General features: G+C 39.8%; 1 protein-coding gene across 1 annotated transcript in view; it reads left to right on the top strand.

Annotated features, from left to right (window-relative positions):
- Window positions 1–17,080, top strand: part of AGBL1 (AGBL carboxypeptidase 1) — a 272,244-nt gene that overhangs the window by 126,764 nt on the left and 128,400 nt on the right. Inside the window, exons 19-20 of the mRNA XM_048318195.1 lie at window positions 11,446–11,575; window positions 16,190–16,321. Of these exons, the coding sequence (XP_048174152.1) occupies window positions 11,446–11,575; window positions 16,190–16,321 (262 nt within the window). The remainder of the gene's footprint in view (window positions 1–11,445; window positions 11,576–16,189; window positions 16,322–17,080) is intronic.

The following is a 17,080-nucleotide window of genomic DNA, read 5'->3' as shown; positions in this document are numbered from 1 at the left end:
AACAAAAATTACAGCTATTGAGCATCATACAGCACTATATAGCATTATTAATTACACAGTGTTATTGGAAAGAAGCTGATCAAGAAGGGCAGAACAGTGGTCAAAATTTTAGCTAGATCCTATCTTGGAGGCAGCAAGTGACTTCCCTTGCTTATAAATATTCTAAAAATACAAGAGAAGCCAAAATAATTGACAACCTTGTACAACCTTTATTCCACCTGATCAGAATGGCCTGCTTGAATATGCACATTGATTTTTGTAGGGGATATTTCTGTGAGCTTATCTGTATTGACTAAATGTTATGCAGCTGAGTCTTTATTCTCTTTTGGTTCTGAGTGGTAGAATTAGCTCAAAGAACAAGGAATCCTGAAGAAATTAAAAAAAGAAAAACACTATTGGGTATAATCAGAATTATTCTAGAGACTTTGTTAGCCTTTTGTTGGTATTTTAAGCAAGCACCACGCTTGAAATTGAGGAAATTTTATTAAGCAAGCACCATCTTGAAATTGAGAATATTTTATTCCTCTGTTTTTTTAATGTGAGTCTACTGAGAGAGACACTATAGTTACATCTGCATGGCAAACAATATCCTGAAGTTTCCTAGCAGTGACAGAATATTGTCTTTTTTGGCAAAGAGTTTTGAAAAACCTCTTGGTTCCAAGCTGGATCTTAGCACTGTTTCTCCTTAGAGGCAAATGTTGTGCTGCTCTGTAAGTGCAGTACAGCAGTGCTGTCATCCACTTGTTGAGCCTAAATGTGTATTAACAGGTAAAATGTGTTCAGCTCTTCTACATAGATATGCAAAATATTTTTCTCTATAAGGAGATTAAAATGAGTGTTCTTATAGGCAGACAAAAACTGTAGCCCTCGTTTGCTGATTTCTGTAAACAGCATGGGACTGTTCTTTGGTTGCTGAGTGCATTTGGCTGTTCTGAGTTGCATCAGCCAGGAGATATAAATTGCTTTTAGTGACACTGTGTCAATTTTTATCCATGGGTCTTCTAAGAGGGAGAGCTATAGCTGTAGATTGCCCTTCTCTCTGTCTTACAGTAAGTGATATAGAGGTTGCATTATAGCTCTCTTCTCTTTTCCTTTTCTCCTTGTCTAAATAAGGGGCTCTGTCAGCCTGGTACTTTGTCATTTACTTTCCAATGAAATATTTCAATTTTTGATCAGGACCTGATATTCTTAACTCACTGAAAAGGGGCAGTGCCACTTATCTGAAAGATTTTTAAACATTTTTCTACCAAAATGAGAGGCTGATCACCAATTTTCTTCATGGCTGTTGTCATGATTATCCGTCAGTCCCCATACATTCAATATAAACATTATACACAATTTGTACCCCTTTAAAAGATGATTCTTCTAGTATGTTGCATTAAAAATGAGTGTGTGGAGGGGTTGGCAGGGAAGAGCTAGGGGGAAAAAGCCCAAAATATTTGGATAAAGCACTGTATCCTCCATTCTGGAATACTGCTGATATCTTCTGAGGCTTCAAGCTTCCTGATTCATATTAAGGAGAGAGTTAAAAATGAATGCTAAGTACCATAAATTAGTTGACCCAATCCATTTTTTTTTTTTTTTTTCAGGAAGCTAGTTAAGAATTTCCTGACTTTGGAAGATGCTGAGTGCTTGCAACTCTATTGAACTTCAATAGGCTGTGATGAATAGCTCCATATTTTGAAAAATCAGGTCATTTATTTCAGTATTCAAGTAACTTCACTTTACAAATCTGTTTCAAGAGGGAATTTTTTGATCGTACTAGTCTCCAATTAAAATTTGTCAATTGCTATGCAAAAGCAGCTTAGATTTTTTGCTCACATGAGTATATATGAACCACTTCCATGCATTTGTTCCCATCTAGTGCCCTAGTTTTTCTTCACTAGAAACTTCCAGCAAGACTTGGACTGTTAATATGTTCAGCAAGGTACCCATTGCAAGTCTCTCAGCTCCCCTGAGATTGTGATAGCACCTCTTAGGAATTTTAAATCTTTCTGTGCATCCTGAATTCTCAGTGCCAGCTTTACTTAGCACTTAAATGAGCTCTCTTAAAACTTTGTCCAAGTCTTGCTAGGGTTTGTGAAGCTTTCTGGAAAATTTGTTTGTTTTTTTTTCTTTTTCCTCTGACAGGAATTCTGTCTGCTACTGCTTGTAATATGTGTATATTTTAATTTTTTTTTCCCTTACTGTTTTGCAGTGCTCTGCAAGCCCATCAGGTTTCTCTAGTGGATACTTTATTTTAATAAGTGTGTATTGAATGCTTCGTTTAACTTTACTGTTTTGAAGTGCCCAGAGACACCATGCTTGGATGAGCAGTTATGTAAGTGCAATTTGTTGTGGTTTTTTTAGTATCAGAATTAGGATTCAGCTGAGGTTTGAAGGCTCGCAGTGCATGTGCATGGGGGAAAGTAAACAAATAAAGGAGAGTTTAGTGCATCTACACACCTAACCCTGAACTGCTTTTCTTCTCTGGGACAGCTCTGGTCACTGCAGCTCAGTCTCTCACATGCCCTTCCAGCACTCTGCAGTGGCTGTTGCCTGATGTTTGAGGATGCACTGAAGGATTAGACCGATGCTAGCAGAGGGCTGAATTTATTTTGCAGAGAATTCCAGATGCTGAGCTGTTATCTCTTTGTGTCTCCTCGTCATTATCATTCAAATTATTGCTTGCAAGCCCACCCTGGTGAATGGATTTTTTATTGGTAACACTTTGTTGTTTGCAGGCTGGAGGTGTGGCCTTGGTAGCTGCCAGATTTCATGCAGGGACAATTCGAATCCATCATTTGTCTGGCATTCCTAAAACACATTATTTCCTTTACCTGGGCACTGGAGGAAATCAATCCTTCCTCTGCTCCTCTTTTCCTGAGACATTTACAGAAAGGATGTAGAAGGAGAGATGGTAGACACATTTTTGAGCAGGAAGGTCCACAAGAGAGTATTTGTTTTTTGTTTATATTTTTTTATTATTATTACTATTGTTTAAATTTTTTTCAGTAACTGCAAGGACTTATTAAAGCACTTGCTATGCATCACTTTCTACCTATTGCAAGAAGTAGTGTCCAGTTATGGTAGTGATGGTATTTTTAGTTCTCTGCTCAAGTCTCTCAAAGCCTTAGTGGTTTCCAGTAATACGTGAGGGAATCAGGCACAGGGTTAGCCAAGAGTTCACAACACTGGAGAGCAGTATTATGTGAGAGTAGAACATCAACAAGGAAGATACTGTGTGCTGGCAAAGAAAGAATTCAAGGTCTGGTAAAATGGAAAATAACCACATCCTTCCAAAGGCAAGTGGAATGTATAACAGAAAAATAAAAGGAGGTGTTTTCATCAGCTTTTTGGGGAGGTTGATTTTTTCGGTGTGGTGTATGTTGTTGGTTGTTTTGGGTTTTTTTTCCTGTTTTCATAGAATGGCTTGGGTTGGAAGGGACCTTTAAAGATCATCTATTTCCAGCTTGTCTGCTTTCAAATGGAAGCTGGATTGCAAATGGGTCTGATCCATAAATATTGTTCATCTACACGGAGGGTAACATTTATTGCAAAGAAAGCAAACAGTGTTTTTATAGGAACTCCTGGGTCCTCAGTGGAATTCACAGGCAGAGTTAGAAATCCCATGTCACGAAGGAGAAATATAAAAAGGCTGGATTCATATGTCTCATTGTGGAGTAACCTGTAAGGAAATATTACTACATTGCAGAGAGATGATATTTGCTGTGCAAGTAGCCTGTGAGGTTAGTAGAGGTGAAGTCCCATAAAGCTACAGCCCCCTATAGTGGGAATTTCTGATGCTGGTGAAGATATAGCTGTAATGTCTTCATAATCATATTGAGTTTACAACAACTGGGGAAAAAGGTCCAGTGAGGATGGGAGAAAAAGAGGAAATCCTTCTAGGATGAGCCAGAAACACAATCCAGTGTTATCTTCCTCAGCCAGCCTACTACTGCCTTGCAAAAGAAAGAGTTAGCAAGCTTTGCACTTGGGTTTGTGTTATTTTGTAAGCTAAGAATCAGCATATTTCAGTTAATTCTGCTTTTTCAGATCTATAATTTACTAATGGAGGAATTATGTCAGCCTGTGGCCAATTCCACCATAAATCACAGCAGCCTCTTGTGCATTGAGGTCCCTTTTTGTGCTCCTACACTGAAATGAATGACTTGGTCACACAGTAAACCCATCCTGTGCTAAATCTTTCTTAGAGAAGAAAAACAGCATCATTTTTGACCAATGGGGTTTAATACTGAAGGATTAATATGTGAGCCTACTTAGCATTACAGGGGACAACCAACACTGCCTAATCTAGACCAGCCGTGTTTTAAATATTTTTTTTGTAAAGTTTATTATTAACCTCTCTTCAGAAATCAACACAACAAGTTTGGCAGAACAACCTTTCATCCTCCTACAGGGCCAAAAATATATGTGCTCAAAAGCATCTTATTTTGGAACACCAGCACCTCATTGTCATGCAGGTGTGCCTTGCAGAGACTTATCCCTGCTGCCTGTTTTTATTGAAGATGGCTGAGGTGATGGAGAATGGGACATATTGCACCTAAGATGAGGAGGAGTGGCTTCAGTCTCCCTCACCTTCATCTCTCTGAGGTCTTCTTGGCTTCTTTCTACTTTTTCCTTTTTTCTTTCTTCCTTGCCAGCTGAGGTCACTGTCCTGCTTCGTTATGAGGTGTCAGCTGGCTGAAACAAGCCTGATTGCCACACAAAGCTGTGCAGGTGCCAGGGTGCTACCTCCTAGACTACCTGGCTAAGGATGGGTTCTAGAAAAAACTGTTGGAGATCTGAAGTCAGTGGAATATATTCTTTTTTTTTTTTTTTTTCTGGGCCTTCACAAAACCCTTGCTTGTGATTATCACTTATTCTATGATGCCAAGCTTTGTCCTTCTGCATTGTTTGTTTTGCTTTAAGTTTTAGAACAATCATCTGCAAATTGCAATTCTTAGTGCTTGTTTATATGCAGAGATTGCACTGATTTAACTAACAGATTTTTAAATCTACTCAGTTAATTCAATGCAACCCATATGTGAGCAATTAGCTTAAGTCAGTTAAGAATCCTCTTCAGCTCTATGGATACAAGCCACATTTAAAATAAGAAAGTCAGGATACAGGAATTTGAAACAGGCTAAAGGACATAAATTTAAAAGTAAAGTTTTAGTTAATGTGATACGCTTTCATCAGCTGTCAGGTTCTATTCCTAGTTTTTCATTGATTTACTGCTTTGTTGCACGAGTGGCTTCACTTCTCGATATCCCTGCCTGCAAAATTAGGATTTGCTTGCATCTCTTGTAGGACGATGTAAGTGGGACTGTTTGGGAAAATGTTTTTCAGGATTCTTTTGTTTATTCACCCCCTCCCCGTGGAAAGCTTAAGCTTTTCTATGAATAATGCATAATCAAAACTGGAGCCAAATCTTCCCATTTAAAAACAGTACTTCCATTTGGAAGTGTCATCACGGTGCTGTCTGGGAGTTGTTTGGCTGCCCTTGCCCAGGCTCTTCCAGCCAAACGACAACTCCCATGTTGCATTATATTTCTGCATCCCACTGAGTTGCTGCCACGGAGTCTTGGTGTTGCATTTAGGGAAAATGTGCCCCCCTCAAGGAGATGCTCTGAAAGAGAGGTGCCCGAGAAACCTCAAATTTGTGTTTTCTGAGACATCTCTCTTAACCAGTTCAGGTGTTTTGGATAGTACAATTTGAGGTTTTGACAAAAAAAATTCAGTTTTGAAGGGAGCAGGTGTTGGATTGATGAGGAAAAGTTAACATTTTCTGCAAAAAGTTGATACAACTGAAAATTGACATTTTCACCCAAAACCAGTTGGGTGAAAATAACCAGCTAAGAATGTTGTTCTAAGGCTTTTTTAAATGAATGATATATAGAGTATTTGAAGATCCTCAGAAGAGACTCTTGAAATGACCCCATGTCATGGGCAAGGACCCAATTTTTATTTGCTCCTTCATAAAATACCTCAAAACTTTTGTTACTTGAATTTTTCTCGTAGACAGTGCCAAGTGTGGGCAGCTGCAGGTGAATGAACAATCTGGTATTTAACGATTACTGCTACTACAGATAGAAGAAATAGAAATGAGCTGGGCATCCTTTGGTGTGGAACGGGGAGGGAGGGTGGCTCCTCCTTGACAATGCTGTTTGCTCACCTTTTCAGCAGATCAGGTGAACTCCTTGTCTTATTTGATTATGACATTGGCAGCATTAGCTGGGGCGAGGCAGATCTCGTTCTGCATCTCCAAGTGATTTGTGACCAAGTGTGACTTAATGAAATGTGTCCACAGAGAGACAAGGAGCTCTTCTATCAGAGGCAGCTGAGCAAGGATAGAGATATGGTACATGCACGGAACAGGAAGAGTACAGATTGCATCATTTATCTTGGGAAGCAAGGAATTGTCCGTTGCGACAAAATCAGTCGGATGCAGCGAGTGAAACGCTGAAGGCTCATTACGCTAATTAGTATCAGTGCTCAGCTGTAGGGAGGCTAGAAAAAACTGGCAGAGTGATACTTCAGGATAGCATTTGCCCAAGAGGAAGCATTGTGCATCATGGATTCATCAGTCAGTGCTGGGAGGGGAAGGTGGTGCAGCAGCCATGGGCTGAAATGAGACTGGTCCTTTCAGTGGCACCCTTAAATTGGTTGGCACCCAGGTAGCAAAAGTGTCACTCAGGACATAGGTCTGGCCCTGTGCGTGTGTGAGGTGCCATTAAAAAAAAAAAGAGAAGAAAGTAATAAAAAACTTCCTCTTAAAGGCCTGGTGATAAAATGAATAGGCAGCATTTCACAGTGCAATTGAAAAAACATCATTGTTTGGTACTTTATGGGGGTGTCTTAGGAGAAGCTGACTTTTTGGCCTTGTTTGTTATCATCTAGTTAAACAGTGCCATCTTGCCTTGGCACTCCAATGCTAACTGTGGTCTTTAATCTTGATAAAAAGAGGTTTGGTAGTAAGATGTGGTGCTAATGAGGTTGGAAGACAATTAACATTGCAGTAGGTCATGCATAAGAAAGGAGGGGAGTATGATTGTGACTTAGGAATGAAATACACGCTTGAAGAAAAGAGATGTGGAATAGGGATTGTAGCTCCTGGACTCCCAGCTGTTTTGGTTATGTTGGGAAGGCAAACTGCTCTTGAGCCTGGTTTTGTTATACACATTTTAGCACTCATGTTGCAGTCAGAAGGAAAGAGAAGGATGGGCAGTGAATTGTTGACTGCAGTAGTGCTGATGAGAACTGTTTCATTGTAAAGCCTCCAAAATTTGCATTATTCTGGTGATATTCCATTTCTGGAATAATCATTGGCATCACAGGGTCATACCAGGATGCAATGTAGCCGTTATGGTTACAGCACATGGACTTGAACAAGGCCAGAGTCAAAGACAGAAGATAATGGTTATATTTCTGACACCCTCCATTAAAATATGAAGGAGGGCTTTGCTGTTGCTTCCTCACATCACCAAGTCTTGATCTCTGGAAAAATTTAAAATTAAAAGAAATAAAGGATTTTCTATCCATCTTATTTTTTTCCTTCATGTTGCTCTGAGTTTTCTGATTGAGAGGACCAAAACACCTTAATACAAATGTTTCAGCTTTCATCCTAGGCTGCTGTTATTTATAAAGTCCAGCATGCTGTGTCTGGTTGAAGCTGCCTCATGCTGCTCAATGGCATCCTGATGTTTACTTGTGCCTGCCGCCTTTTATACAGATACTCTCATCCTGCACTGGTACTGCTGTCTGCTTTTAAGATGCACAGTGAATGGTGATTCTCCTGTCTACATATCAAACATGATACATCCCTTTAGATTTTATATTTCCCTGTGCCCCAGGTGCTGTTATTATCAGTTCTGACATCATTCATTCAATATGATGGCTCCTGTCTTTCCTTTTATCTGTTATGGACAGGCAACTGGGAAACATTTTATCTTCCAAGCACAGCAACATATTTTCTTTAAAAAGTGACTTTTCTCTCTCTCCATTTCACTCACTCTTGTCTAATATCTTGTGTATTATTCTTATCCTCAATCTCTTTACTATGCAATCCTGTTCAGTTTTGTTTTTCCAGTGTTTCTCATCCCCTGCCATTTTTGTACCTTTGTGGGACACAGGCTCACTGCAGTCAACTGAAAGGTTCCATTTAACTTATAAAGCCTCAGGTTAGGACTGGGTAGGATCTCTCCATCCATACACATGGCTTGTGCAGAGTTTTGTGTCGTATCTGAGGTTACTTTGTCCTCAAAGACAAGGATGTCCTGGCTGTTTAATAGTAGAGAGGGCAGGACTACAACAGATCAGATTTGTGAACAAGAGAAACTCAGTTTAACTGTTTTGGATATCTCTGGGTAATGCACTTGGGTTGAAGATACGTAACAATTATCAGAATTACAGGTACTTTGTATAGAGACAAAGAAGTGGGGGTTTTTAAATTGGAATTCTTTCTGGAAATTTTTTTTGTAGTCTTGCTAGTGCTGCAAAGGAGAAAAGACATGTAAAGCATTTAAAGGAAATACAATAGCTTGGAAATGTGTTGTAAGAAATGCCTTTGATTTGTGTAGTGAATTTCATTAAATCCTGCCAAACATTCAAAGCCAGTCTCAGGTCTCCAGTCCCTTTATTTGCTATCAGCACTTGAAATCAGCTTAATATTTTACCTTCACCCTTGGCTGCAGAGCATAACAGGCAAAACCATTATCTATGCATGTCATCACTATCAGGAAAGACAGAGAAGAAATGAAGGGATAAGGAGAAACAGGACTGGCAGGGAACAGTCATGTTCAAAAGTAAACAGATTTTAGCAGTATGAAGGAAGGACAGAGCAGGGTGAGAAAAATCAGCCTCTTGTAACTAAATTTAAATTCTGCATCTCCATAAGAGCTGTGCATAGAGCCAAGCTGAGAGCTAATATTTAAAGGTTTAAATGAGCAGAGATGTTAATCTTTGAAGGGACAAAGCTGAATTTTGTCCCCTAGCTCTTGCTTTTATGCAGAGATGTTACCTTCTTTCCATACAGTTCTTAAGAACTTTCAAATTACTGTTTTAGAGTTGGATTGCACTTTTTAAACTTGCTAAGCACAGCAGCACCTGTGGACTGCAGAGCTGGGGATTGTCTTGTCATAGTCACCTCTGAAAAAAATCACAGTTTGTGTCAGAGCAACAGAATTGGTAAATTGTATTATGGACCTGATTAGGAGTTTTTCTCATGTGACAGATCGTGGGATTTCTTTATAATTACTGAAGAGATAATGAACCTTTTTATAAGCTTTTAGTTTAGTCTGAAAAATAAAAATTGCATTTGGTAGTGGTTTAATGTTAGTCTCTGTATTCACTGAGTCCTTTTAGAAGCAATTTTCAGCTGTTGTTATTTCTACTCCCCTTTATGCTGGACTCTTCTGGTGTGTACTAAGGCATTTTAGCAGAGGGGAGTGTGGATGGTTTGAGTAGGCATAAACTAATACAGATTCCCACAGGAAAGGGGTGAATAGTCGGTTTGTGGGGTGACCTATGGCATTGTTGAAAACTATTTCTGTGGGTCTGAAACAACAAGACTCCCTTCTGGTTTTTCTTCTTGATAGCAAATTAAAGCATGGGAATTCAAGGACAGCTATCATTCTTTCCTTCAGAATGAAAATTCTGTTGTTATTTTCAATTAGTTTTGCTCCCTGGTACAGTTGTGATGGAGGAAGATATCACAGTCTTATTCAAGGAAGCGTTTGGGTTTTATTTTTTTTGCTGGTCACATTGGATAAAGATGAGTTTCTTTAAGCAATTCAGTGACTTTCTCTGTGGTATTGTACCTATCGAAGGCAAACTGTGTAAGCACACAAATTCTTGGCAGAAATACAGCTGCTCATCTCAGTTGAGCAGCTGTTGTCCTGAAGATCAGGGGAGGTGAGCCTAAAGGTAACTTTATCTGAAGAGCCCTTAAGAAACACAACAGAAACTGTCATGTTTTCGTGCAGAATTTTTGGCAGAAGCCTCCCAGCAGCATTTGTTGACTTCCCAAATGTTAGCTATTGCTAGTGTTTTCTGATTTGCTGAATGAGTAGCATGGGAACTATGGATTATGAGGAAATAAGGGAATTCAGATAACTGAAACTAGAGTAAACTTGGAATGGATCTTGTGGTGTTGCCAGAAACCCCAAGATGCCATTAAAGACACTGCTTTTCTGCATTAAAGATGTATAAAAAATTCTTAGTGAATCTTATTATTTCTTTGTCTTCCATTTTTTAACCAGTTCTCCATTATTCCCACCTCTTTTAAAAAAAAAAAGCATTCCTCCTTTTTGACCCTTTTTTTCCAAGCATTAGGCAAGGCATTGATAATGCTCAAGATGCCACGTGCAGCACACCCTAACCTCTGTCAATACAAAGGCAGAACCCATCTCTATGAGTACATTTATATTTTAATTTGCTCTAGGAGGTTGGTGCAGCAAAGCTGGATGCAGCTCCACAGCTAGAAATTCATCCAACATTTAGGATGTTCTAATTTTTTTTTTGAAGAAGAAGCATCCCAAGTTTACAGTGCCACCAGAAGCATTCTAGTGGATAATTTGGAGATGATGAAGACCTACCACAATATCTCATACGCTGGAGGGCTGATTCCTGAATTTTATCACCACACCGTGATTTGAAAATTATCAACCAAATTACAGCAAATCCTTTGAAGAGTGTAAGGCTCTGATCTACGTAGTCACTAACGAGGGAGATTAGTTGAATTTTTCAAAATTGCACAGTGCTGTACTGCTCCACATGGTCAAATATCCTGCACAATCTTCCACTGATCACTGAGTCAGTAAGAGAATATGTTGTAACTAACTAAGAGAAACGTTTCCTCAGTGCAAATCTGGGATCCTCACTTAGCTTTTTATCCAGCCTTTGCAGTGAAGCTGGGTAATTGTTCTACATAATGCTCTAGCAGGCACCATGATTTCTGTGATGGGCTTTAGATAGAGACATTTCCAGCGAGTAGAGAAGCTTAAATGAGACACCCAGCTCATCTCATTTAAGTACATTCATATTTCAGACTGGTCAATGAGGTTTGAGTGCCTGTCTTCAATTAGAATGAGTAGAAGTTGTACATGCTTGTTTGCTCTGGGGGTTTTGAGAATTCATAGCACAGAATTTAGAACATTTCTGAAGACTCTTTTTCTACATGGTCTTTTGATTTGTGCCTCCTTAGCTAAATGAAAACCTACATTTATGCGCAGGACTGCAATTATGTGAACCTTAGAAGGAAAGGAAATTGTAAAATTCTTATACTATAATCACCTGTGAAATATAATAGGGATTATTGGTTAATTCCAGCTCAGTGTTATAATAAAACCATTATATCTGTGTTCTATGGACATTCCCCGTCCTTGTGCCAGGGCTTGCCAGGATTGGAAACACTTTGGAATCAGCTGTTTTGGCAGTTTGTGATGTGTTGCTTTCTGATTTCAGCCACCGTTGTTCGCTGAGTGGGGATGATCTCAACAGGCAGTGGCTGACACCCAGTTCCCAGCTGCATCCAACAATTTACCACACCAAAGGTCTCCTCTATTACCTGCGCAGCATCGGCCGGGCTCCTCTGGTGAGTCTCTTCCAGGTTATTTTTGTGGGATTCTGTGAGTGGATTGATTATTGTACTTGTGTGAACAGTCTTGTTTCGGAGCTGGAGTGATTTGGGAGCATCACGTGCTGTTATGCTTTCATCTTATGGAATTGTTTTGAAAGCCTTGAATATTTATTACCTCTTGAATCTTCTAACCAGCAACTCCAAATTTCAGAATCCCTGTATACCAGGAATAAAGATGAGAAAATGAATTCCTTAAAGCTCTTTATATCCTCAAAGCACTCCAACTAAGCTAAATATTATGAGTAGGTTATTGCTATCTTCATGGAAGCGTTAGGAGAAATTCCAGAAAGATGTAGTCTAAATGGGCTATGCTGAAGCCCATGCAATCACAAAAACAGAGGAAGCAGCCCTCAAAGGGTGTGAACTTCCATGCTGCTTTGGTGATGGGAAGAAAAGGACTGGGTTTTGGGGCTACCATAAATTCATGAGATGGGTCTCATCTCAAAGCTGCAACTGGGACAGGGCTGGGATCCATCCCATCTGCTTAGTTACCCAGCAGGAGGAAAAGATAGTTCTGAGACCTCAGGAGGAAAACCACAAGGAGCTTCACATGGTGACAAACAGGTGTGGATACACGGACTGCCAGGTTTGTTGGGGATAGCTACAGCAGGCAGGAAATGTCCAAGTGCACCAGAGTCCCTCTGGGTTTGGTGAGAAAAGCCCCAAACAGGGTGAAAATGTCTGTGAGCTTCTCTAGGAGAATTCTTGCAGTAATTTGGTTTTTGTCTAAGCTGACAGCCCTGAAATTTGTCTCTGTAGGCTGAGGAATATTGTGGAAACTCATCTCAGAGTTGCAAATTGAGTCACCAACATTTTCCTTTGGTTCAGAGCAGTGTAGGATGAGTCTTGTTCTACCTTGTAATTTGCTGTCTGGTCTCTTTTAGTACACGACCCTCCTTGTCATATTCAGGTGCACAAAGTTGAATACTCAGTACAAGTTTTCATCATTGTTGAGTGAAGGGAGACTATTGATTCTACCATCTCCCTCACTCACAGACTGCATGTCAGACTTCATAAACTGATTTTCCTTTGCCTTTGAAGAGTGCATTGATTTTAGTTTATACATTATCAAAAATGCCTTTTCCCTCCTTCAGAAGAGAGCTTGGGGTGGGGGGGAGGTTTGTTTGTTTTGTTGGGTTTTCTTTTAACCTCTAAGATCCCATGGAGCTAAATTCACTGATAGCCAAATGATTTCTGTGAACTGATTTGGTTTAACTTATCCCAGGGATGTGCAAACACTTTTTCTTTAAAGTGATGAAAAGCTGCTTGAAGGAGAAAAGCAAAGAACTTTAGCAGCCCTTCAAACCAAAACCCACTTCAACACTTTAGTTAACAAAAAAACATCCTGTTAGGTGCTGGGGTTTTTTTGCTTCCCTTTTTGGCTGTGGGAACCCTAATGGGACCAAGGGACTGGATGTGCTGGGACATTGCTGAGAGTCTCATCTCTAGTGAAGAGCAGGATGCCTTAAAGGAGGAAAGAACTTCCAATGGACCAGAAGGCTGTGAGCAGAGTTTGCTGCCTCTCAAAGGCATTATTTCAAGCTTGGAAACAAGCATGGCCCACAAGGATGTGCTCATTGAGAGGAAAAAACCCTTAAGCATGTCAAAACTGGCATTTAATGTCCTGTCACAATGTTGTTAAGGGGAAAAAAAAAAAAGACTTTACATGGAAAAAAAAAGAAGTTTCAAAAAATTCTGTTTTCCAACAGATTTTCTTGCTTTCCACTTTATATATAGATTTTCCTTTATTTTAAAAGGTACTTGGTTCTGTGACTCATAGGGAGGGTTGTTTTTGAGCTAGAAGGCAGTCCTTACCTTTCAGATGATCAGTGCTGATAAATAACTTTAAATAGATTAAAAAATTGTGCATGTCTTTGAGTCATATCCCAGTGAGTGCAAGCTTGGGAGTCTGACTGGTTTGTGTGTCTCAGTGTCCCAGCCATATGGAAGGACAGGCTGGAGAAAAAGCACTGGGAGATGCCAAGTTTGCTCAGTGTTTGCCCAGACATATCCCAGGAAGAATTCTGTTTTGGGTGCTCAGACTCCAAGATATCTCTTAGCCTTGGCTGAATGGTGAGACATAAGCTACCCTGTCGTGTGAAAATCAGGCAGAAGGATGTACTATAGAGAATAATTGAGTATAAACATTGGGAGTGACTGCAGTATCCAGTCAAATTAATTAAAATGTAGTGCTATGCAACTTGCAAATAGAATGAAAGTGTTTTCAGTGTCACTGACGCTTCTACTGTGGAAGCTAGTGACACTCAGTGAAAGATTCCATGGCCTGAACCAGCTGCCAAATTACAGAACCTGGCCTTGGTAATCATTTACCAGTAAAGAAGTCTCATTCCAGACCTGTCACTAAGGTTTCTTGAGGTGCAGAATTATAGACCTGCTGCTGATCAGGCAGCCCCACTCTCTGATCATCCCTGTGTGGTTTCTGATAAATAATGTTTTAGGCAGATAATATATTGGTTTTTGTGTGTTGTAATTCTGTAAATTGGAAGGTAATTGATACCCAATTGAGCTGAGTTCTCTGCCTTGAAATGAGACAAAAGCTGTAAAATCCTCTTTGATATTCATAGAAATACATCCTAGATGGTAACTCTGGTTAACCTAAGCTATGACTGTATTGCTGATAGCTTAGATGAAACACTAGCTGGAAAAATATGTCGTTAAGAGAATTAATAAATGCAGCTCTTTGGAAGGAGGCATTCCAGGATAATTGTGCGTGGATCAGAGTTGTTGCTGGGTAGGTGGCTGTTCACATGCTTCAGGTGTGGAACCTGCAGGCCCCCAGCCCCACAAAAAGATCTGGAGATGAGTGGTGGTATGGGAAGGGAAGCTTACAGGACAGAAAACAAAGGAAGCAGCAGCATGCAAGTTCTGGGATGTGTATAATTGTCCATCTGACTGGTTATTATGTGTGCCTCAGCCTCTCCAGTACGGCACTGTCAGAGGAGCTGGGAGAGTGTACATGCTCAGATCCCAGATAAATAAACTCCCTGACATGCTGCAGCTAAACTTAGTTACTGTAGAGCTGGTAAATAAGCAAGCTAGGGTAAGTCTTGCCCTAAGAGTTGGTGGAAGAAGCTCATGTTCTCCATCTGTTTCTCCCCTCTCATGTATGTATTTAGGTAAGAATATGGGTGGGAGTGTTGATCTGCAGGAGGGTAGGAAGGCTCTGCAGAGGGACCTGGACAGGCTGGATCCCTGAGCTGACAGTGAGTGGATGTCAGACTCTCCTCCCAAGCAGGAATTGACAGGACAAGAGGAAATGGCCTCAAGTTGTGCCAGCGGAGGTTTAGATTGGATATGAACAAGAAATTTCTTCTCTGAAGGGTTATCAAGCATTGGCACAGGCTGCAGAGAGCAGTGCTGGAGTTGCCATCCTTGGAGGTATTTAAAAGATCTGCACTTGTGGCACTTGGGGACAGGGTTTAGTGGCGGCAGTGTTGGGTAACGGTTGGACCTGATGGTTTTAGAGACATTTTCCAACCTGAAAGGTTCTATGATCCTATTTTTTCACCCCATATTTTTCCCCCATCTCTACATGGACCCATAATTTTTCTCCCCCTTCCTATTCATTTGTCTCCAACAAATAAGTCCTGGAAAACTGTTTCAATGAAATCTTGGTGCTCCTTTCTCCTCAATAGTGAATGCTGGTTTAAAATGAAATAATTCCTTCTCTTTAGAGATTCCTATATTTTAATTGACAGATTCCTGAACATTCCTGATTAAGACATGGCGAATATATGTAACAGCCATGTGTACACTGACTTCATATCTCAGAGGGCACTGAGATTGATTATTCTCTTAGACTTGGGTCAATATTTACCTCTTGGGTCATTAAATTGTGATTTTCATTTCCATGGGAATAAATATCTGCCTATAAAGGCAATCAAAACTTCCTCTAAAACTGGGAATGTGCCTTGTGCCTGGTTTGTATGACAGCTGACATGAGAGATGGATTGGATAGACAGGTAGATTAGTGTAGAATGAGATTATTTGCCTTGAATAGGGGTCATTTTCTGTGCTTGACTTGCAGGAATTCGTGCAAAGATCTGACAATACCATTGCACAATTATATTTTCCTGAAAATTATGTAGCATGGGTTTTTAAGTTAAAGATGACAAAGCAATGATTAATCGCTTGGGAAGGCATAGATTTCAAATCTCATGAGGATAAAGCTGGAATTAGGAATTTAAAAGCAGAAAGAGCCTGACAAATTGCTCCATTGTGGTATCAGGAGTTCCCATGAACCCTTAGGTCCCTGAGTTGCCATGGATTCTTGCACAAGTGTCATGTTTATTTCTGCTACAGACAGAAGTGCACTAGGCTTGACTCTGGACCCCTGAGATCATGTCAGACCAAATAAATAAACCAAGATACAAGTGACTAATGAAGTCTGACACAGGTCAAAGGCATGGCCCAGAGTCTAAGCTTCTGCGAAAACACCTAAAAAAAAAATATTGGCACCTCCCTGCCACAGTCTAATAGTGCTTATTATGATGAACCAAGAAACCTTTCCAATGTTCAAGATTTTGCCTCGTTTTTTCCTCTCTGTAGGTGTTCTGTGACTACCATGGGCACTCCCAGAAGAAGAATGTGTTTCTCTATGGCTGCAGCATTAAAGAGACGTTGTGGCAAGCAGGCTGCATGGTTGACACAGCAGTTGTCACGGAAGATGTTGGCTACAGGGTAGGTCCACTTGGTTCCTTCCTTAATTCCCAGTCTGTATGTGCTTACATATTCAAAATATTTAAGATAAGGTCACCTCAGAAATTTTGGCGATAGGGTGCAAGCTTTCCTTGCTCCAGAGGAATAATGGTCCAGAGAGTTTAGTCACATGTAATATCCTCATGCACCAGGTATAAGGGACCCATCTATTGACAGTATATTTGCTATTTATTTCATTTTAGTAAAATGATGCACTATAACATTTGGCTGCAGGCTAATAGGATGGACATATTTTTGTGTGGTGTATCATTTCTAAATATACATACAATTTTGTCCTCACTACCCTTCCCATTATACAAAAATAAATAGGAATTATGTAATGTTAACTGAGAAAATAATGGTGTTCCACAGTCCTGCTCAATTGAATTTCTTCATCACAAAATGCTCCTGGTTCCACTGAAAACACAAGATAATTGAGTGGATGCCAAACAAATGTAACATAGTGAAGCTATCTCTAGAGCAAGCATTTGGTGTCATACCTAGGAATTTTTTTTTTAATTTGAACAAATTCTAAATTCTATTTTATTTCTGCTTCATGGAAATTTCTTGTTCATCAAACTGTTCTTTGGATTTCCTTTTCAACTCTCTTTTTTTTTTGTGTCTGTTTAAATTATGTTTTCCTATTAAACAAGCTTTTTCAGGAAAAAGAGATTTTATAAGCTCCAATTCTACTCTTAAAAAATGTTAATTTCACAAAACATTAATTGTAGCCTTAAACTG

This window comes from Corvus hawaiiensis, chromosome 13 (assembly GCF_020740725.1).
Source record: "Corvus hawaiiensis isolate bCorHaw1 chromosome 13, bCorHaw1.pri.cur, whole genome shotgun sequence".
NCBI classification, from domain to species: Eukaryota; Metazoa; Chordata; class Aves; order Passeriformes; family Corvidae; genus Corvus; species Corvus hawaiiensis.
The sequence above is the reverse complement of the archived record's forward strand: the minus strand, read 5'-3'. Positions and strand labels throughout refer to the sequence as shown.